The 23,623-nt window shown below is 36.6% G+C and overlaps 1 protein-coding gene across 1 annotated transcript in view; it reads right to left on the reverse strand.

Moving 5' to 3' along the window:
- The window catches only part of LOC111427031 (zinc finger protein 585A), a 45,472-nt gene that overhangs the window by 15,669 nt on the left and 6,180 nt on the right, over positions 1-23,623 (reverse strand). The window contains exons 2-4 of the mRNA XM_023061978.2: positions 7,715-8,743; positions 6,547-7,663; positions 6,020-6,478 (exon numbers count right to left, since the gene is read on the reverse strand). Of these exons, the coding sequence (XP_022917746.2) occupies positions 6,020-6,478; positions 6,547-7,663; positions 7,715-8,741 (2,603 nt within the window). The 5' untranslated portion in view covers positions 8,742-8,743. The remainder of the gene's footprint in view (positions 1-6,019; positions 6,479-6,546; positions 7,664-7,714; positions 8,744-23,623) is intronic.

A 23,623-nucleotide genomic window follows, 5' to 3' on the forward strand; every position in this document is an offset into this window, starting at 1 on the left:
CTAGCGTAATGAAGTGTAACTTGTAACTATTTTAAACCAATTTAATATCATTAATTAACACATCCACTTATATGCTTGAAGTGTTATGTAATTATAAGCAACTCATATTATCTCTAAATTATAAACAGCGGTTTAAATCCTCTTTTAAGATAATATTTCGGAAATCTTTTATATCTTCTTGGTAAAATTTATGCTAAACACAATATGTATGAAGATTGAACCCAAGAAGTATGAATTACTTTTGGGTTTTTGGGCCAGTCCGTTACGTTTGAGGGCGGGTTGGAGGTTTGCGCCATTTCGGTCCGGAGTTCCGGCCGGAGAGATCGGATCGGGGAGATGATTTACAGAATCCCGGAGCACTCGGAGTCACTCGCATAAACAGAATGATTAACCGGTTGTCAAACTAAAGAAATAAACGTAATTTATAGGGACGGCGGCGGCGGACCAGCGAATAGTAAAAAAGGAGCGCCGAGTTCGAAAACTTATCAATATCTCGGCGTTAATAACCGCCTTTAATGACGTGGATGTATGTTTTATTATCTGCACGCGATCCGGACTGAGCGAACCTGCGTGCGCTCTCCGCGCCCGCGGCTGTACAACTTGCCCGTGATAAAGTAATGTAATACCCGTGTTAATATCGTGTTTTAGATGGGCACTGAGGGAGATGTTTACCTGGTTGTGTAAAATGAAATAGGAAACTACATTTTCAATGGTAACTACTAATCACAGAAATTGTCAACAATTAACCACGAAACATAATAAACATGTGTACACTATCAATTATAAAATGTTAATTTGATATTATGTAAATTATATGATGACATATTTAATGATATCTTAACACAAAAAACGTAAAATTTATTGTTTGGAAAATTTTCGAAAAATATGTTTACACTTTAAGTAAATCGAATTCCACAAACTGCATGGAAAACATTTTTTGAAAGGCTAATTTAGTTATTTTCTTAATTTAGAAAGGCAGCCTCTTCGTTTAGCTAGAAGCACCAATTTTCCGAGAACGTGGAATAGATACGTTCGCACAACAGCGTGCATTTCATATTTAGTGCCAGTTACGAGAGTATGCAGTTCCACGGTTAAGTACGAATCCCACATCTCAGTTTCCAGGGAGATTGGTAGCTTGGCGCCATCAAGTTGGCGCGTTTATTCCACGCGGCGGTACGTTGGCCGGAACGACCACCATAAAACATAACGTTTCATAAGCATATTCCGAGACAAACTGCGCGGGAGAGCAGAAACGAGTCAGCGTAAGCCTTTTAAAAGTAGATGAGACCGTGGTCGTCACAGTATATCGCAGTTAGCGCCCTGGAACGCTCATTAACGTGCGCCCTGATTAGACTTGATATGAGTCTCTGCTCCCCGAACCGGGCGTGAAACTTCACTTAACGATTTCTGTTAACGTCTGCCGGAAAATAGTTTTCTCTTCCCGGCCAGCCTCTTTCCGCGTCTATAGTTTTTCCCCTTCCTTTTTTCTAGCTGCGACTTTTCTGGCTGCTTAGTTGCGCCACGACGACGGTATCTGCATAACAATGTTCGCGAGGAGGCCGTTTCTTTTTAACGCGGTGGAACGGTAAATTGCATTGTTTTTCCCTTTAATTAATAATGATACGAGAGTCGTTCAATTTAACTTTCTTACTTTCCCAAACTATATACGAATGACGAAAAGAACGATACTCTTAGATAAGCAAAGTAGTTATACTCCCCGACCTCCAGAGATAAGTTATTGAAATTAACAATTTCATTTAATATCTTCAATCACATAAAATAAGGATAACTTTATTATTACCTATTGACTCGAATAATCTTTTTGACATGATAGCGATCTTACTGCTGTTTTAACGGCTAATCAAGATGCAGTTAGGACCTTGCATCTCGATGTAACTCATCCAATTCCGCCTATCTACTTGTCCATCTCGGGCTTGTTCTTGTTTATACCCGACTAGTGTTCAGACTGTTTTAAATGTCTTAACTGCAAATGAGCATTGCCAGTCTAGCAACAAGCGCGCTTATTAGATCAGGCGTCGTGACGCTACGAGCGTCGGATACAGTCCGATTTATCCGCACGATTTTGCATACACAGCGCTTGCTTAACTGCGCCCTACTCACTAAAATTATTGTTATACTTTCCAGTATTATTACATATAGCCCCAATTAGTGAAAATGGAGTTGTGAGGCAAAGATATAAATATAGGACATAACAATATGTTGTTTTGTTTACCTCGCGAGCAAAATGATGTCGGCAAGTGTAAACTTAGAGACGGTTTTTAATGAAAGTTGATCGTGACACCACGTAAATGGACACTACCGACGTTCGGAAATATTTATTATCTGCTGTCGCCTGTTCTCCCGATACACTGACACCAGACAACAAGGACGTCCCCTCGTTTAAGCAGAATACTCTGCCGCGAAGATTGATATCGCACATACTCGCACTAACACAGGTATAATAAACACTTTTACAATAAATCAAGTCGGTCCGAAGCGGTCCCTTATCTTATTATGAGAAATTTATCGATAGGGTCCCGACGATGAGGGCATTACCATCTGTGGTGCTTGACTTCTCTCCTCAAGGAGACTTCGCAACCGAAGAATGCAAAAAATAAAGTTACCATTCAATTACGAAAAACTAACGGTTTTAATAAAATTATTTAATCATCCACAACAATTTTTCTGCTCGCTACTCGTCTAGCAACACCATATAATTTTCAATGAGTTCGACAATAAAGCCAGCCGTAAAATCAATTATAAGAGAAAAGCTGAAATCTTACGGAACGACCACATTACAGGCCAGGCTAGTAATTCGTCCCGGATTAAAAATAATAAGTCCTCGCTTGTCGTCATCTTGTCCTGCCACGGATGGACCTCTACTGCTGCGATCGAAGGAATACGCAAGGTCACCATATCCGCTGCATTCCTCCACCGAGCCGTTAATTATTTTTATATACGAGACGCCGATTTATGGTAAGCGGTTTCTGTTTCAACATAAACCAGGCTATTTTATGGAGATTCTTTCTCCTGCATCGTCTGCACAGGTTTCTCCTTACCGGCCCGTTACCACAATCGTATTTTTCATGTCATCAACTCAAGTGGTTAACGTAAACACCAGTTTAATTAAAAATTTTAATTAATGAATATAAAATCAATTAGCAAATGTTATGTCAGGCATTTTTCTTGCTGTATGTTAACATATTTATCCTCACGTTACATATTTCTACTACTATGTCAATTTTATTTCAAAAAAATAAATTTTATTATAAAAGAATCTCATTATATTCTACATAGTAAGATGAAAGAAATAATGGTTGTAAATCACAATATGCTCCAGGTACAATAATTTCTGGTAATATTTGCAAAAATATTTCGTCTTATGATTGCGGCTCCTTGGATATTCGGAACACCTTCCTGTAATCTTTGGGATGTTGGTATTTGACCCTGTAGGATTATCTTTTGTAAAAGAAGCAATATTTTTGCGAAATCTCTTATTCACTCACGGATTATTTTTTTCGTGGTAATCTATTCCTGTATGTTTTATGAAAAATCTTTTGATCATTTTAAAGTCTTGATTATTTGGTTTATGAGCATGAATGGCAACAATATTCAAGATGTAAATGCGATCGTAAAAAGCAACTTTTTGAATTTCTTGATACGTTACATGACGCCGAATAATCTTTTTGATATGATAATGAACTTACTGTTGTTTTAACTGCTAATTAACATGCAATTTGAATCTTGCATCGCGATATAACTCATCCCATGCATCTACCAAGGCTTATTAGTCATATACTACTTGAAGGAACATGTTTCACGAATATACTCTAACTTGTCACCTTTCATCAGATATAGTTTGACTTCTTGTAGTTGTCGATATAAATCGCTTAGGAGGATTCTGCTCATTATAGGTTTTATTTTTATAGACAAGACAATTCTTCCAATATTGATCCACAGCACCATGTCTTCTAATATTCAACTCTCGAGCAACAGCTGCCAATAATCGATTCATAACATTTTTCGCGCATTCTTGTACGAATACGTGAGTTTGATCAAATTTTCTTCCACTTCATTTCATCCTTCCCAAGATACCCTTGACTTTTCCAACATCATCTCTTGTCCAGTCTCGTTACAATGAAATAAAGAACTCATTTGATATATCTTCATCCGAGTCGGTTCACTTTCACAGTCTGTTTTTGTACCAGAATGATACTGCTTCTTATTGCAATTTTGATTGTTGACTTGAAATGCACATAGTTCATTTCAGTGACCATGTAGCTACTTCAATTATACGATGAGGCATGGGAAGGGTGTTGTTCAAGTGTTTTTCAATTTTTCAATTCGACTTTAGATTAGGCATTAGACGACTACATCACACTCAATGATATGTTTTGAATATAGCTTTAGGTTTTGATAATCCTGGTAGACCGTTACCTATTTTCATTCTCCTATTCTCGATAACATTCCCGTAGCATCGCTATACAACCTAATAATGTGACGGCAAACTTATCTAAATCAAACAGCTGGAAGAGAAATGCAAAGGCCCAGTTAAACTATAGCAGAAAATTATTTTAAGACAGATTTGAATACTAAAAAAAATTATTTTGGAAAAATTTTGTTACATTTCTGCTTAGCATTAATAAGTATTTTTAAGTTTTAAAATTTCAATGCAAAACCTAAAAAAAACGTTGTCTGGTTCTGGAATATAAAGGTCAACCTATGAAATAGCACAATTAGTCAAGTGGTTGTACCTACGGAGATAACAGTGACATAATAAATTCATTACTTTACGTTATGGAAATACCACAAATGCTGGTGATAACCCTCCCAGAGTGAACATCTATCCTACTGTGTAAGTCGTATTAATCAGAAAATTTTTGCATGACGACACAAGAATCTGTATAAGGTTCTCTCGTAAATTGTTGTTGACCAAGAAAAAATAAAATTTTGATTTACTCCTGTCTCTAGACGAACGGAATAGACAATATAATTAGTCGTACCTTCGCTTCGATTCGACAAAACAACGCAAAGTGGGGATCGGCTTTAATCGATAGAAATTTACCACGAAATTTATGATTGCATCAAACCTTGCATACAAAATTTTTATTAATGTAAAATTTTATTAAATATATTTAATGTTTTTTTTGTGAATATTTATTATATATTTCGGAAATTTTAAGAGAGGTATATGAGATATGTGTGTAACACAATCAAACGTAGGAACAATTATCGCCGGTAGTTACCACTAACGCCGAAGGGCGACCATATATCAAAGGGATGGCGACCAACGTTGCTACTTAAACACAACTGCAGGAATTACGAGATAATACGTTAGGCAAATGTCTGTTTAGGCGAGGACGTAGTACGTTGCGTTCTCACTTTGGCCGGCGGAGCTAGTGCGTTCGGTGGTCTCTCTCGTCGGCACATTAGTGACAAAGGATGGAGAGCCTCGGAACGGCCCAAGAATTGTTTATAAACTGTGGCTGCAAATCATGGTCGCGTCGCGCGACCGTATTCTAGCGGTCGCTAATGCGTGCGGAATGGCCCGCGCAGGTGGTGCTGTTAACAGTAAGACAAAGGGTCGAAGATTGATGGCCGGGATTAATGCGACCGTGTCCCCTTACAAGATATTAGCACTACTTAACTCGCCACGTCTGTAAACAACGGTAACGTTTCGTGCCTACTTCACTATAAGATTACTTCTCTCTAGGATTACTCTTTACAAAACCATCATATTAGATTATAATCTTCATTCAGGTTTAAATCCTGCTTTAAACACTTCCAGTCGAAAAGATAACATTGTATATTTTAAAGCAATATTCTCAACAGAAATGAATCACATTCTTAATTTATTGTTAAAGGTTGAAAAGAAATGCCTCGTAAACTTGACCCACATAGCAAATATTGCCGCTAACAAAAAATTATAGGGACGTTAAATTCAACACCTCTCAGACCAATACCTCACCATAAACAACAATTTAAAAGAGCGTTATAATAATATTGATTTAAAACTTACCTTCTTTTAAAACTCATCCCGCACGTCGAACAAAGAAATATTGTCGAATCGTCTTTCTTTTTTCTTAATTTGGTGACCGTGTCTTTTTCAATTCCGCATTTCTTGGTATGGTGAAGCCAATTGCTTTTTCTGACGAAAGAAACAAGACACGTTTTACAGGTGAAAGGGCGTTCCTTTGTATGAAGACGAATATGACAACGTAATGACCCCTTGGAGGAAATTTTTTCACAGAGGGGGCACTTGTATTTTTCAACACTTCCTTTTTTTGTATCTTCCACGATTATGGGCTTGGTGTGGAGAACTTTGTGGAAAATTAATTCTGATTCGCTGGTTGTGCTAAATAAGCAAACGTTGCATGTTTTAGTGTTTTTATCTTGATATGAATACGAACAGGATTTGTTCCTTAGATGCACGGTTAAATCCTGAGCAATAACGAATGATTTTCCACACATAGAACAGCTGAAAAAAAAAATCAATTAAAACAATTTGTGTTTAAAGAATGCTACTAGATGTTTTGAACAATTTACCTGTAATTATGTTCAGGATGTTTTTCCGATAAATGATTTCTTAATTCAATAATATTATCTAATATGTCTTCGCAATAAATACATTTTTTCTTTGGATCTTTTCCTGTGGATGAATTTCGTTTACTTGATTGTAGGGCAATTCTATGTTGAGTTGAACTTCTGTGTCGTTTAGCATCAAAGATATTTGAAAATGTTAGACTGCATACGGAGCAAAAATTGAAACTATCTTGGTGAACTCTCTTCTTGTGTCGTTGTAGAGCAACCTTCGATTTGAAAACATGGTCGCATTTATCGCAATTGTTTCTGTTCTGGTAGGCGTCCGAGGCTGTGTTCGCGTACGGATGCTTCTCCCTCTCGCAATGCTTCCTTAGCTGGATATTTAGAAGGAATTTCACGTCGCACGTCTGGCATGCGACGTAGTTAAGCTTCTTGATAACTATGGGAACAGATCGGTTGATAACGGAGATAACTTCTTTGTGTTCGGCGGACAGCAAGTGCTCGAGCATACGCTTGTTGTCGGGCGTCTGGAATTTGCAGAAGGCACAGCTGAACGTACCGGGAAATTTACAGGCGGAGGCCTCGTGCTCCAGCGAGCACCAGTGCCTCAAGAAGTCGACCTGTGTGTTACAATAAAAGCTGCAGGTCGCACACTGGTAAGGAGACTGCAACACAATACTGTGGATGTTTTCGAGCACCATTTCGCGAGCCGCCGGCAACGTAATATCGCCCTTGCGACAATGATAATGAGAGATTAAGTGTTTTCCCATCATCTGGGTGTGTACCCGCGACCGACATACCCCGCATTTCAGAAACGTCCTTCGTCGCGTTCTCTTTGCGATTTTTGTCCCGTCTCTATTGTCGCCGAGTTCGCCGGTATGCGACCAATGGTCCTTCCGTAGATCACGTTCTTGTTCGGTAGGTCTCAGCTCCTTTGCCGTTGTATTCAAATGGGACAAGTCGTCGAACTCTTGCTGGCTCCTTTTCAGATGCAATTCAGATTTCAGATGGCGTTCGTAAACTATTTTCGATGCGAGACGTCTATTGCATGATCCACACCAATATTGTACTCGACCACTTGATTTTCTCAAAAATGAGTTTTTTATCTTATCTTTATCTCCTAGTAAAATTAGGAACTTAAAAAATTAATATACCAAAAAAATATACTTACCAATTGTTTTGGTTGGCTTCCATTTGCCTTTAGTATGTGTAGGTGGAGGTGCAATTTCTACAATTTTAGTCTTATCTTTTTCAATATTCTTCTTATCATCATAAAGTTTGATCTTTTTTTCCACAGGTTCGCTAACGCTGTTCTTTGAATCATCAGAACTAGGTTTCAATTTTCCTTTAGGTGGGGGAACGTTAAATTCTACAATATCCCACTCTTGCTCCCTGCTTTCTAGTTTACTTTTCCATTTTCCTCCTGTATAACTCGCTCGCGGTGTTTCAGCGTCTTTTAGAACCGGATTTGGAGACGTGGGCTTCCATTTTCCTTTGGTATGAGTAGGTGGTGGGGAAGAACTTCGTTTGGAACCCGGTTTCCATTTTCCTCCGGTGAAGTTGGCTGGAGGGCTGGACCAAGATCGGTTTTGCCATTCTACTGGAGAAGAAGACGGCTTCCATTTTCCTCCGGGATGATGTCGAGTGTCTAAAAGATCATCTACATCTGATTCTGAGTCATCGTCATAATAATAATCATCAGATTCGTCGTCTGTAATTTCGTATGGTGTTATAATGTCTTTTTTCAAAGATGTGTTTCTGCTCAAATTATCGACGGCTCTAATCAATTTACTGTGGTTGTCGTCTCCGCTAATTTCTTTAAGTTGATGACCTCCAATCCAGGCGTTTTTACCACTTTTTGAATGTTGTATATCAGAATCTTTCGGTGTGGAGTGCATTACAGATGATGTTTTACTTCTCGTAAGAACACCACTTAGAGATTTTCCGGTTGTTGAGGAAGGCAGTTTCTTGGAGCTACTTTGAAGTTCTAACGAGGAAAAGAAATCGTCTGCTTTCAATCCAAATGAATCTTCCGGTGTAAGTAATTGACTGGGAAGTGGCGATTTAGGGATATCTTCATCGTGATGAATGGTTTTCCCACAATTTGATTTTCGATGCGTAACATAATTATCTAATCCTATTATCATGGTGCTACATTTTATGCAATAATGCGTATCATCATCAAATTCTTCAATCATTTCTATAGGAAATAAAAAAGAAAAATTAGTTATTTTAAAATTAAGTTTGAAGTTATTATTTTGTGCGATGTTAGTATGCAGCCGAAATAAATTTGACTTAATTGTGCCTCTACGTCAAAAGTTCAGTTCGGAGAGTTGCGTGCGCGAATGCCGTAGCTTACACCAGGACCACAGGACAAGTATGACCCAGGCAGAAGACGAACGTCGTCGGCCTGACATATGACGTACTTAAAGTGCACATTAAGTTTTGCCGTTGGCATTCTTTGCGGTGGCCATTGTTCGATAAATTTCTTCACGTGATTACATAAATTTCTGGCGTGTAGTCGCGTTATCAAAACTAACGACTGACGGGCATAGCACATATGTCCTCCAAGTACTCGCACGACGTGTCTCTTACTACGTTTTACGGAAAATATTGCACCAACCATAGTTTGTATTTGCAGATTAAAGTGACTAATACATTTTTTTTACTATAATTTATTCGACTAATTTTTTTTTACAAATTTCCATAGTAAATACATTTGAATTTTTAGCTTCTTCTTATTGAACGAAACTTTATTTTAGCCAGTTCCGTAGTAAGTCGTTTCAATACACAAACTTCTTCCAGTTTGTGACGGCGAGATCGCGCAACTGGAATAACTAATTTTTCCGAAAGCCATAAATGCCTCACGTAAATCCCGTTCGAATGACAGGGAAGGGACACGCGTCGCGACGCCCGCCGTGTCTTCATGGGTCGACCAGGTCGCGTATTTGCACAAATAAACATACATTCGTCCGCTTTTGCCCAAGTGACATACAAGATAATCCCGAAGTAACGACTTTAGTTGGAAGTTGGTCGAGTTATTCCAAGCACGGCGCGCGTCATAACAAGTTCAGACTGAACCATTACTCGGTGGGCGTCAAGTTCCGACCGGATCGCGGACGCGATTGACATTTTATGCTAATACCACCGCGGAAGTTTGCTCAAACAAATATAACCTAAGCTATGTAGACCTATTGGGAAGAAAATCTTTGTCTCGTAATTTAGTAAATATTCGTGCCATGCGCCTCATTAAATATCTCGAACACCGCACGAACCACGAATAGACCCTCCTCCTAAATATTTCCGAAAGTTTCAAAGTGCATCTAATATATTAATGCGACTGTAGTTGGCGTCGAAGCTTTCTAGTTGATCCAACGAGTTCAGATAGTATGGCACATTGCAGTATGCAGCGCAGGGATTGAGATTTGTCGTGAACGGGACGCTGTTGACGGGATGAGCCGGGACAGACACCGGGGCTGTTGTCCGAATAACGACTTTTCACATCGATCGAGAAGGGCGCACCTCGCACCATCGACGTTCCACGACGCTAACTTCGCCTACGATACGAGGACTGAACAAAGAAGCGTCTTTTCGATGTCTTTCACAATGAAACACTAAATTTGATCTATTCAAGATTAGAAACTAATCAATGTTAAATGAAAATATTAAAACTGTTGATTTGATTTTCATTTAAATTGGAACGGATATGAAAGAAACAAAGTGGGTGTTTTCAAAAAGTCATCCATTATGCACCAATTGTCACCCGACAGCAAACACACGTACACCTGAATTCCCAATAAAAGAAAACTGGTGTAGTGCACGGGCGTCCGCCCAATTAAAATTGATGGCAACCGCGAGGAGGTCGTACACGGATCCATCAATTAATTCATTTCCGAAGACAAATTACAGGTTGGTTTTGCTTGCGTCGGTGGCGTATTTCCCGATGAAAAGTTCCCGTTAGGGCGCGGGAACCGCAAGAGAAGCGGTGGCCGGTAAGCTGCCTCCAGCCGTTCAATCATCTTCAATTACCTCGGCCAACTTCACGATAATTAGCGGTCAGTTGACGGCCCAAAGTAATGGATCCATCATCCCAGTGGACAGCGACAATGCCTTGGGATCCCTTGCGACGTACCATCCGGCGACAAAAACATCACCGCGACGTCCTGTTAGGATTAGAAGAATTAAACGTGTCTGCTATCAGTTATTCGCTCGTCTGTTTTCTCGCAGAACAGACGTAAATTGATTTATGGCCACTTGAAAAATAAACGTTTATTAAAAACTTAAGATGTAAATTTTTATAAAAATATGACTTAGCACATTAATAGTGAAGTAAGTTAGAAAGTTACAGTACTTTTGAAGTTATTGAAGTGAATAGATTTCGTGTCTGTTGAACGCTACATCTAAATCTAACATTCAACGTTTCAACTTATTTATTCTTCGAACGAACAGTAAAGTTGCCATCGCAACAAAGGCCTAAGAGGAAAGGTTTCTTGTACACTAGCAACACTACACTTACATAGTTAGTCATACATCACGGTCCGAGTTCATCAAGTTTGCGTTTCTATTACAGCCGCAATCGCAATGTGAATTACGCTGTCCTCTCTTCCAATCCGAGTCGGCGGACGTTTTGTTTTATTTATCGTCTAGCCTTTCTCACGTTGTTTAATTTATCTTTATGAATAGATGTAGCCACATGGGCAATCGCGGTGCCGTATTTAGAGGTTTATGTTAAGTGTCCCCCGGAGAGATCGTCGAGCGTGTACGCGCGTGCAATTATTCTAAGGCGGCTGCTTTAGAATAATCTATATTAGATACAATCTATACGAGTCGTGCAATTTTCCATAACGAATTCGGTGTGGATTAGATTATTATGTCGGCTGTCGTGCCTTTAAGAAATGTTATTGGCTTAACGTTATACGAAATTACTTATTGTGCGAAACCGAAATCGAATCGTTACAATTGATTTTAACTCATTGAAATATAATTCGTTGACATTTTAAGATTTTAGAAATCTTGGGGGTTTATTCAAACTACTAGATAATAAAGCAACCAAGTATTATTTACGATCATCTTTGCATCCTAAATACGCCTCTGCAGGTTTCGTACAAGCAGGGAAGAGGAAAGGTCGACTTAGCATGTCGGCGTGAAATAGGGTGCCAATTAGATTTTATTGTTATAGTAACGTTACAATGTTCACAACCTTCCGAAGCGATACTTTATATGCTAATGTAAGTCAATAAACCAGAATAAAATAAATTTTATTTTCGGGGGCGTACTTTTGTGCCACGTAGTCCCAAATATTTATTTAGATTACTTTTTAGATATTTTGACATCAGAAACCAACCCAATGAGTAAGGGTAAAGACCTTGCGGACTTCTTTGCCTCTACGATACGACTCGTTAAACAATAATGACTATGGGACAATAGGACGGCTTTCAATCAAACGAACCTGATATTTATCCATCGCGGCGTCATTGTTCGAAAGGATCGTTTAATGTTTTCGTGCCAAGGAGAACAATATCGAAACGAAATTTAATAGCTTGTTCCGTATTAAAATTTATAACGATATTTAGTTGATTAGCGGCGTAGATCACTCTTTTTCCTTCTTCCCCAATGCGACGCCATTGGGAGTGGGTCGTATCTAAAACGGCGCGTCCTTTAGAAATAGCGTAGTTCGACAATGGATGGCGCTACATGTAACAAAATGTTCAGAATGAAAGATTTTAAAAAAGTTTGTTAATAAAGTTATTTGTTGATAAAATAATAAGTAAGGAGATGATGAAGCGTTGATCAAATATTTTATTTTGTTACACAAAAGTGTTACTATCAATTTAATCGAAATCATAAAAACTTTTAATATAAAAGCTCTATACTTGGAGTTAATCAATTCTTAGTTTACCAATCCATAGTTACTAGTGACTTGAAATCAAAAATCTTTTTTTGCATTATCACAGCAGTTTCTTCTGTTCACGAGGATTGTCGGTGAAGTTGAGAGGGGGTAGCCCGTTGAGGGATGCGAAGGGTGCGCGGAGGTAGGTATATCTGGCAGAGAGTGTGAAACAAATCGAGCGGGCGAGACCGCGAGCTACCAGACAGCTACAGAAAGCACATTAAGGTGCGTAATAGCCGGTCGGGTAAGACCAAGCGCGCAGCGCCGCCAGCCAGCACTGCATCGATTAGACATAACGTCGCTCTAGACTGCTTCCGTCCCTCTGCTGCTGCTGCTGCTGCTACCACTGACATCACCTTTCAACCGGTCGTCCCCCCGCGATCCCCTCTTGTCGATTGGGGGGCCCAACGGCCACCCTATGTCGAGTGTAGGTCACGAGTGATTATTTGATATTTGTATGTTTGGACATATGAACCTGCCAGAGTCTATTATGTCTCTTAGGTTACTGGAACACGTTAACAGTTCATTAGTTAACTTACATAACTTTAATCAAGTAATATTTTAAAGTGAATCTTCAATTTATACTTTCACTCTGCACTTGATCAATAATAGTAATATACTCAATAATTACATTAATCTACATATGATTGAATATCTGCTTTGAACAAAACTAAGTATTAGTAGTATATATTATGTTACTGATTTGTAGAAAACACCACTTCAAAAATGTAATGGGAGTATCAACATTAACATATGAAGAGTTAACACCTTATTATTCTTCTACAGAAGAGGCGTGTAAGAGCAATCTTTGGTCTAAACATACTGATAGCTGTAAAAGTTACTTTAAAGACTATAAAATACCCACCTTGTATGGAATTTATATTCTGGAATGTGCTGTATTAGTTAGGAAGAATTACTTTGAATTTTTCAAAAAATATGAAATATCACATCCTCGACACACACGCGGGAAGGTGAACTGCTATTTGGTGCTACCAAAAACGCACCTTACTAAGATTTCTAAGGCTCTGTACCAGAGTATCAAGATCTACAATCACATTTCGGAGGGTACAAGGATCCTGCCAGTTCCAAAATTCCGGAGAAGACTGAGAGCTATTGTCACGGAAAATCTGATGTATACCATTGGCATGTTTTTCCAAATTAATGTTTGAATTCAATTCGTATTATATTACAATGTAATTATTGTTAAATTGACGCACTCTACGCTTTTTTTGTAAAATGGAGTAATAAAGTATTATTATTATTCTAAACAGAAGGAGTAGTTAGCTCTAGCCCCAATCCATTTTTACATCTGGAGCAACACAGAATTTATACAAATATTTTTCGATAAGATGGAAATTCTTTTAAAACCTGAAAATCAACTTTAACCAATCAATTCTTGTAAACAAACTTGAAGTCAACGTAACAAATATCAAAACTATACTATTAGCCAAAATAATGTAACTCGTCTTATAGACAACTTTTACTATTGAAGTGGTTACACACAACAAAATAAGAGTTAGCTTACATTTTAATTCTACGAAAAGGTCATTTGCATCATTCATACCACTTAGAGGTCAGAAACAAAATCCAGACAAATCTTTGAAATTGGAACAATATTTATGCTTTTATTGATGCTTTGCATCACTCACTTCCGTAAGAATGAAAAAGAATGAAATACGCATATAAGTCAGAAACCAGATCATCTCGAACCAATTAATATAAAGAGATACAAATTTAATCGATTTTGAATTAGAGTGTTATAAGATACTTCTTATCACGGATAGGAGCTTTAAGATATGTGATTTCGACTCTTAGTGGTGGTATTACAAAGATATGTCAACGCACTTGAAGAAAAAGTACTTCTAATTGTTTCAAGACACTTTACAATCAAACATGTAGATTCTCAAAAGCAACGTTGGGATTTTGGAGCTGAGCTTCAGAAACATTGTGCTTTAATGAACAGTATGGAAATAACTTGACAATCGTTTGTCATTGTGTTCAATTGTGGTCTTCAATATTATCTCTTGACCCAGATACCATGTAGTTCATGAAACTCAACTATTTGAACGATTTGATATCGATCAGATCCACAGGATCACAGATATAACTGAAAAGTCGCTGGAGGAAAGAAAAGTTTGTTCCACTGTATTCCTAGATGTACCTCAGGGTTTTGATAGAGTGTGGGACTTCACCACAAATTAAGCAAGTTCTTACCTGTCTTACTATCAGGATTCTTATTCTGAACTTAAAGCAATTAACGCAAAGATACCACAAGACAGTATGCTAGGTAGGCAAAGAATAGCTGTCGGCAAAGATTACGAAGAAACGGCAATAAATCTACAAACATCAGTTAACATAATTAGTAGCGGAACCAAGCAATGAAAAATTAAGTTAAATGAATCCAAATCTGTCCATATTAATTTTACAAACAAAAGGGACCAACATATTTCTATCATCATAGATAATATGAAAGTACCACAGGCCGATACAGCAAAAAGATTTGTGTGGGGTTGTTATATATAGTTATTTGTACGATATCTCATACCGTCAATATACAACAAAAAACTTTTGTACAAATAAATCTCAAGCTTGTATGGACATATGAGATCCAGCTGTGAGATGGTGCCAGTAAGAGCATTTTAGAAATAATCTAACGATACAAATACAAGGTATTTAAGAGCATTATCAATGTCCGATGGTATTGCAGAAATAGTGACATTGTTGGCATGGAAATGAACACCGTTTGTCAGGCCATTAACATATTCGCTAAGAGTTATGAACAGCTTCTTCACTATGTTAATTGTGTTAATGATTGTGACACTGCTGAGGAAACACCAAATTTCATTAGTCACAACGCTTAGAGAGAATAAATGATAAATACCGAAATCTTTCACAGAATTGATAATCAGATAAAAATGTCGTTACAAATTTGATTTTCCAAGAGCTATAACATATGTTACCTGTATACCAAGGAAATATAAGGTTGTATTACTTTTGTTAACTTACATCACACAGCAGACATTAATAAAATTACTGGGAATAAAAGAAAAAAGGAAGTAATCACGTTTTAAAATGCTACAAAAACGATCGTCAAAAACTTGGATGATTTTGAGGTAAAGGTCACGATTGTAAAGGTGTCACCACGTTTAGTGTAAGAAACGGAATGATTATGTTTTAGAAGATACAGGATCCTTAATGAACTTGCTACAAATGAAGGAACTGAGCTAGCCACTTAAAGTCTACTTAAAACAACAAGGAAATACGTTAATTGTATCTAATGTTCTGAGGAGAATTAGTTTAAAAAAACAGCAATGTGTAAAAATAACAATGAAATAATTGTTAAGTTCATTTGTAAAGTGGATAGAACTAGTTTAAATAATTTTAAAAAAAAGTGTCTAAAAGAAATACCGTATATTCGTACAGGATCAAAGTATAAAAAAAATACGATGTGATAAAAACAAAGCTAATCAAATCATTAAGATTTCATCTTGTTGAAATTGTAACGAGTAGTAAGGAACTAGGAAAAGACGATTGCATTGGAAACATCGAACCCGTTTCTGCTTTTCGCCTATCTCTCTCCTTTCGTTCACTTCCATCTCGTCAAACTGAGATCGTTCTCGAAAAACTTAAATTCTAAGCTATCGCCCGTTTATGACCTGACGGTCCGCCCGCCCGTATCATCCCTGTACCCCCGTACCGGCGAGCCCGAATTGTTTTCGAAACTTTTCGGCGAAGTTTTACCGTTTCCTTATGCAAACTCGGGGCCGGTTCGTCGAAATTAATACTCTTTTTGTTCGAAATAAATATCGCGACGCCGCCGTCTAACTGCCGTTTCCCGTCCGCTTTTATTGACTCCGCACTAAAGCTATTTCTACAAAACTTCTCTTTAACCACACCCTGACTAATGTCTAACCCTTTTATTCGTGATTGAATTATATATGACCTTTTTATTTAAAAATATGGTAAAAAATATGGAATTAGTTTGGTAACACGAACTTTGCGATATGTTGCGTGCTAAGATCTCGTATATGTCAGTTGCAGAACGTATGTCAATTGAATAAATATCAGATCAACGGTCCCAATTACACCTCTAGATATGGAACGCCGGAGTACCTTAGTTGGAGGTGCAATTAGGCTACTGGTCGTAACAAACCTTTTTTTTAAGATTTAAGCGGTATTTCTTGTAACTTAATGGTAGTAATTCAGAACAAGTTAGCGGAGCAATCACCGTATCTATATACATACAACTGCGAGATTTTCGTCGAATTGATTAGCAAGGGAGTTTACACGTCCGTTCGTTAAGATTTACAGATTCGCACTAAATTCCCGGTCCCATTGTTTTCCAAATTTAACCCCATTAACGCGAGTACCGTCCAATCAACCGAGGGTTGTAAATCCGGAAAGCGGGACCGAAATATTTTATCACCTATCGACGACTGGATCTCATTCCGGGTCGCAACTTTTGCTTTCGACGAACATGAATAAATATGATACATCGTAGAGAAACTTCCAACTTCAATCATAAGACCTTTCTAAAACAATATATCAAGGTTTTGTTACAAAAGGCGAAACGCAACTCAACAACGATAACGAAGCATCCTGATTTTACAAACAGTGCATATTTGAATACACCGTTATAAGCTTTAAATACCACACATAAATTATGCGGTTGATTGGAAATGTTTTTGAAGCCGACATCGATTCGTTCTCGCGGTGATCGTAAAACCAAAAATTCTTATTTACCGAAATACGGCGAGACATCACGGTGAGAAACATAAAAACGCCACCTCGCGGTGGTAAATCTTCAAGTCGGTTTTTATGTAGGATTTCAATTTTCGGCCTATAAAACTCAATTTACAGAACGGCATTTAAGAACTGGTTCGTTTTGAATTAACCACAAGAACTCAAACTTTATTACCGATTGGACTTTCTAATTTAACCCCCTATAAATCATTGCGTTTTATGTCTTATGAAAACTCGTTTTTAGTTTTTATTCATATATCTTGGACAAACTAAATAAATACCAAATATTTACATCACTATTATTTATTAAAGGAGCACAACATTATATGAGCCAAGCTTATCATATATCAATGTGCAAATAAAAATTTGTGGTTAAAGCTATCGAACATCTTGCTCTATAAAAAGATATGTGAGAATTTATAAATTTCCATAATCTAAAGTATAACTTCAAATAAATTGTTAAAAATTACTAGTGTGTTGTCCTAACTTGTTTTATAAGATGATGTCATAATAGAAATTGTATTCAATCAACGTTGTATGTCATGACGCCCACATTAAAGTTTTGCCCTTGTACTAATAACCCACAATTGCCACATAAATCTCCTAAGCGCCATCAGAATATTTCAAACAATTGGATTAACCTAAATATCTACTAACCAATTTACATTTTTATCACCTCAGTTAAAGAACTTTTTAATGACAAATACGAGAATATATTATATTCTCATAAATGTTATTGTTGTAATAAAGTAACAATGAATAACGTGTCAAAGTATAACATCTAATACTAATTGTAATGTAAAATATTAAAAGTATTAAATTGAAAACATAATAAATTCTCATTTTGATTGTATATAGTCAAAACAAGTCTAGGAAGATCTAGCTAAGGTACAGCTAGAGGAAGAATCTATGTAATAGGAGACTTTAATGGCAGAGTTGGAATGCAAGACGTGCAAACAGGAATGCAAACAGAATAAATAAGAATACATTTCTTTAAAAAAGAGAAGTACAAAGTATGAACTAAAGAATTGATTGATATGTGTTGATAAAAAATAAAAAATAATCACAAAAAAGGTAAAGTGATACAAGAATAAGAACAGGAGATACTTTAATACTTTGTGACTGTCTAAAATCTGAAAAAAGAAAAAAATAAAGTAAGTAAAATAGGGTATAAGTTGCGAGATGGAATCACAACAGAAAGATTTGAACGAAAAAACCATGCAGATAATTTTGTTACAAGATTTTGATTTTGAGCACAGAAAGGAAAATGTGTAGAGTAAACAAAGAGAATGAAATAGAAAAAACCATGGTGCACGATCTGGCATAATGAACTTGTGAAATTAAATTATTATGTAGATAACAAAAAGGCAAAAGGAATGATAGCAACTGTTAAAATTGAACAGTGGAAAAAGTTTGTTGAGAAAATGTACACAGAAAACGAAAACGAAAAATTTGCAATGTATCAAAAGTAAAGCGAGTGAAGTATTGAAGGAGAAAATGTAATCATTGAAAGATGAGTAGAGTATTATAGAGAGTTACTAAATAAGTCATAAAAATCGAGATATGGCCAAAATAAAAATTATTAATAGACTACTAAAATACTAATACATAAGAATTCTAAGGAGGGAGCTTTTACTCATAATTGTGTATCATATGGGAGAAAATATCAAGCATGTATAAATATCAGTAAAGAAAAGGTAAATATTAGTTGCCATTACATTCTTGGTGTATGACCGAGGTGATGACCCCAGATTGGATGTTGGCACTATCCACAGTAAGTCGTCATCCTTTTTTTTTAGAGTACGGCAAAAAAGCACGTTTATCTTGAGGAACTACAGATGTCGCATCTCTCGGAATATTGAGACAAAATTTGAGAATATTCTGTTCCTCATCTTGAGCTCAGCAAGTCTACGACCTAAAGCTACCATATAGCAAATAGCGTCTTAATAGAATAAATCGCAAAGAAATTAATGATTGCCATATTCACCATCCCATATAACATACACAAAAGCCATCTTCTTGTTTCCTGCCACAGTTTATGTTGGAATATATTTGATCGAATATGCTTACCCCAACATTTGCCTTATTGTAGCTCTGAATAATTTCAAATATTAGAAAATTTCAGTACACTCAGGTATTTTAGACATAGTAATACTCTCTGTTTCTTTGGCAAATGCCTTTTTTGGTCAAAACAGAACATTGCATTTCGTTGCCTTATGGCAGTTTCAATTTCTGTAAATTTATAAGAATCTTAAAGTAATTCATCTACTAAATTGACGGGTGTAAACTAATTGTCCACGGTTAAATTCTTGTTATTTCCATGTACAAATCCTTTAGAAACTAGATACCGATTGATCTTCTAGATGACTCACAAAACATGCGGAATAAATATGACACACGAAATTCCAAAAATTGTAATGTCGAGTTACCATGAAAATATCCCATATCTCCCGGATATGTGTGAAAGGATCATTGATTCTTCTTTTCTGCCTTGTTTCTCTTACATCAAACCTTACTCAATTCACGTATGCTCTATAGAAGGGACCAGAAATCATCATATCAATCCTATATCTAGCAATTAGATGGTTCTCTTTTTTTGGCAACCGAAAGGATATAAATTGCAAACAGTGCCTGTAGATCTTTTGTGGCAGATGACACATTATTGTTACCGGTCCAATAACGGTGTAGTTTTCACATTTGTATACAATAAGATTGCACACCTTTCGGGCTTGAGGTGAATAAGATGGACCAAACGTAATAGCTTCCAGTCAAGTATTGCAGACAGACACCGAAACCAAATTCTTTTCAGGTTCCTTTATCACTTTTGCTGCATTCAGTCCAGATGAAACGTTTTTCTCATTTTCGGATGCATTTGTCAAATTCTCAAATGGTAACTTTTAAAAAATATTTCTTTATTCCGTTACAAAAAGAAATATTTATTAAACATTCTCTATTAGATTCTTGTGAAATACATATAAACATAGAAGAGTGATACAGTTGGGTTAGGTTACGTTGCAAGGATGAAGAACGACATAGTTTTAGCAAAGGACGATGACGTGGTGAGATTCATGCTTGCGGCGACGACACTGCCAGAGCAGCTTTTTGTAATTTGTTGTACTTTGGAGCGTAATATGTACCGGTGTCCGTCTTTGCCATTCCTGAATTCAATCTCTCGCAACGCTGTGCCATTGTTGGGTTCACGATTCGATATTTACAACCACAGGTGCACCGAGAGAGAGTCGCCCGGATCGGCGGCCGAAGCGGTCGCGTCCCTCCCCGTCCCGGAATACCGCTTAGATTTTCCAGTAAAAAAGAGGCTTTGAATCGAGCACGAGGATACCGCCCTGAGTAACGTACCATTGTTGTCCGCTCTGTACCATATTATATGGAAATCGAGATTATTTTTTTGTCCGTTTCGGCCGGGTTTAAAAGTTTTGTGATAAACTGTGTTGCTTTGCGCGAGCCAGCTCTGTATTTGTCGCTCGAATATGTGCGCTTTTCGTAACAAAAATAAATTTATTGGCACGTTAATGCTTAAATACTACATGTTAAAAATAAAAAACATGTATTCTTAATTATAAATTATAGATATATCTAGAAATTTTGTAACAATTCAGCTTTTGTATCAAATCAAATTACAATTAAGATATGATAATTACTAAAAAATTAAAACAAAACAAAAAGACAATGGACACGCGGAATGTTTGGCCGTTAGAACATGACTTTATCGAGGTGTCCCCTGCGACTGACCATGGTGTTATTCAAAACAGTTGATAAACTCGCCGGCTGAGAAAGGTCGGTCCCGAAAAAAGACTGACAAATCTCTGAATTTATTGGCTTTTGATCTACAGATTTCGACCTGGACCCTCCTCCCGTTCCGTTGTTCATTCGACCGTGCGAGAGAGTGTGTGTGTTGCGGACGAAGGAGAGTGAGAGCTTTCCATGGGTATCGACTAAATTACGCATTGGATTATATTTGGTTCCTGTCCATAAGTCATATTAAGACTATACAGAACTTGCAATAAATCTGTCAAACGCTGAGGGGGGCTGATGTTGGATCAACGACTGGTATCCAGGGAAGACGGCCAAGAGTTTATAAAAGAAGAGGAGGCAGCCCTCTTTGTACCCGTCCACGTTGAGAATTTATGTTGACGCGCATAACGAGAAAATTTTAATCAGTATCTTCTGCCCGCCACGCCGGTCCACACCCCGCTAGAATTGTACAGATGTGGACGCGCATCTCTACCTACCTACGACCCACCGTGTGTGACGAAAATAATTCTTATTTATTTTTATTCGAATTTTAAAAATACGAGTTACGTTATATTTATGGTTATGAGCTATTCTGTAGATTGTAAGGTTTCTTCTGAAGATAACATGAAGCCGACTACTATTGTTCATTTTATTACCTTGATAATTTATTTTTCTGTTCTATTAGTACTACATAATATAGCACGATTCGTAAACAGCTTCACAAAGGAAGCTTCTAGAAAAAAAACAATAAATATTTCAAAAGAAAAAACTTACATAATAATGTCTCACTTCGTTACCATAACATGAAATAGTCTAAATTGAATCAAAAATTTTCTTCTTATACCGAAGCCATAAAAGATGTATCTTAAGTTGCGATTTCCTTCTTTGAGCCACAAAAGTAGTGTGAAAACGGTTAGTGGCTTCTGTACTACATAGTAGAATGGCTCAAACCCACAGCGGTAGTAAAAGCTCTAATAATAAGCCTCTTGCGATGCGTGTTGCCACGTACTCCTGAATAGAATGATTTATGTACGACGTATCCTCCGATGTTATTGTCAATCCGTTGACAACATCTGTAACGTCCAACCACGTGTCGTCAACAACGAGAATAAAAATGATGTTATCTCATTTACATTAAAGATATATCCACATACTTAAGTTCATATTAAGTAACAAACTATTTAATTATGTAACTATCATATTCTGTAAATCAAAACGGAAGCGCAACATAAGCGAAAAAGTTACACATTAAATGAGCTTTGTGAAAGTAATGAGTCTCTGTTCTAATTATAAATTACTCTTACGTTATTAGGTTGCCGTCAATTAAAATTTAGGTAGACTAACTCAAAATTTGGGCTCGATTAGCGGCGAGTGGACCATAACCGTGGCGCCACCTGCCGAGATGTGCGTGACAAATGGTTTGGCGATGAAGGCCGCGTCCGGACGCCGGCGCCGCCACTTTTGTACCCGAAGTCCCGGTCGGCAAATATATACATATATAATGCGTGTAACATCCCGGTTGCTATTTATACTAGCGGTTGTTGTAGTTATTACGCCGAATCGGTCGTTTTAATTGTGTCTGGAAACTATTTTGGAAACCGTTATAAATCGGATGTTAGATACGCTACAGTTTATTTAAGAACGAGAAAGTATTATTTTCAACTGCTAAAATATAAATTGTGTTAATTAAAAAACGCAATACAAAATTAGCGTTTTCTATAAATATTAACAGAAGGCAAATGCATCTTAAATATTTTTTTTCATTGTATAAGAAACATCATTTATTTGAATTTTGTGCGAAAAGTTCTTACGTAGGATATGGCAATAAAAAGTTGCCCGGCAAACAGTTTTCTATATTTCTCGACCTACTTTCATCTTCGTTAATAAGTTTGACAAAAATATAATGAAATATAATACAATTCGATCAGCTATTATTACACCTCGCCTTTTACTCTTCTCAGAAAACGAGCTTTTGTATGTTACAAACACCTTAAAATTAGGATTAACAATAAAGAATAGATTTAAAATTTATATTAAAGCTTAAAATATCTGTTTGGAAATAGTTTATACAGATTGTTATATTAATTATAAAAAAAATCCAATATTTGGGTTGAGTTAGTAAAAATAGAACAAGCTTAAGAAATTCCTATGGCTTTACTCATGATGATAAAACGATGATTAATACTATACTTTGAAGTTTTAAGTGTTTATTTTAAAGTTATGTAGACAAATTGGTAGCTTCGTTATGAAAGAGTATTTAAAATTGACAAAAATCAAAAAACCTAATTTTTGGGTTAATTGCTAAAATATTGACAAATACAAAAAGATCTTGTTACTTTATTTATGAAGATTAAGAAATGATTTATATTTTAAATTAATGCTTGAAATGTCTGTTTTGAAATAATATATAAAAATTGATAGCTTCGTTATGAAAGAGTAACTGAAATTGTCAAAAAACCTAATTTTTGGATTAATTGGTAAAATATTGACAAATACAAAGAAATCTTGTTATTTTTTATGAAGATTAAGGAATGCTTTATATCTTAAATTAATGCTTGAATTGTCTATTTTGAAATAATATATAAAAATTAATACCTTCGTTATGAAAGAGTAACTGAAATTGTCAAAAATCAAATAATATAACTTCTGAGTAAATTAGCAAAAAATGTCCAAATACAAAAAGTTTTTGTTACT

Source organism: Onthophagus taurus, chromosome 2, assembly GCF_036711975.1.
Source record: "Onthophagus taurus isolate NC chromosome 2, IU_Otau_3.0, whole genome shotgun sequence".
Lineage (NCBI taxonomy): Eukaryota > Metazoa > Arthropoda > Insecta > Coleoptera > Scarabaeidae > Onthophagus > Onthophagus taurus.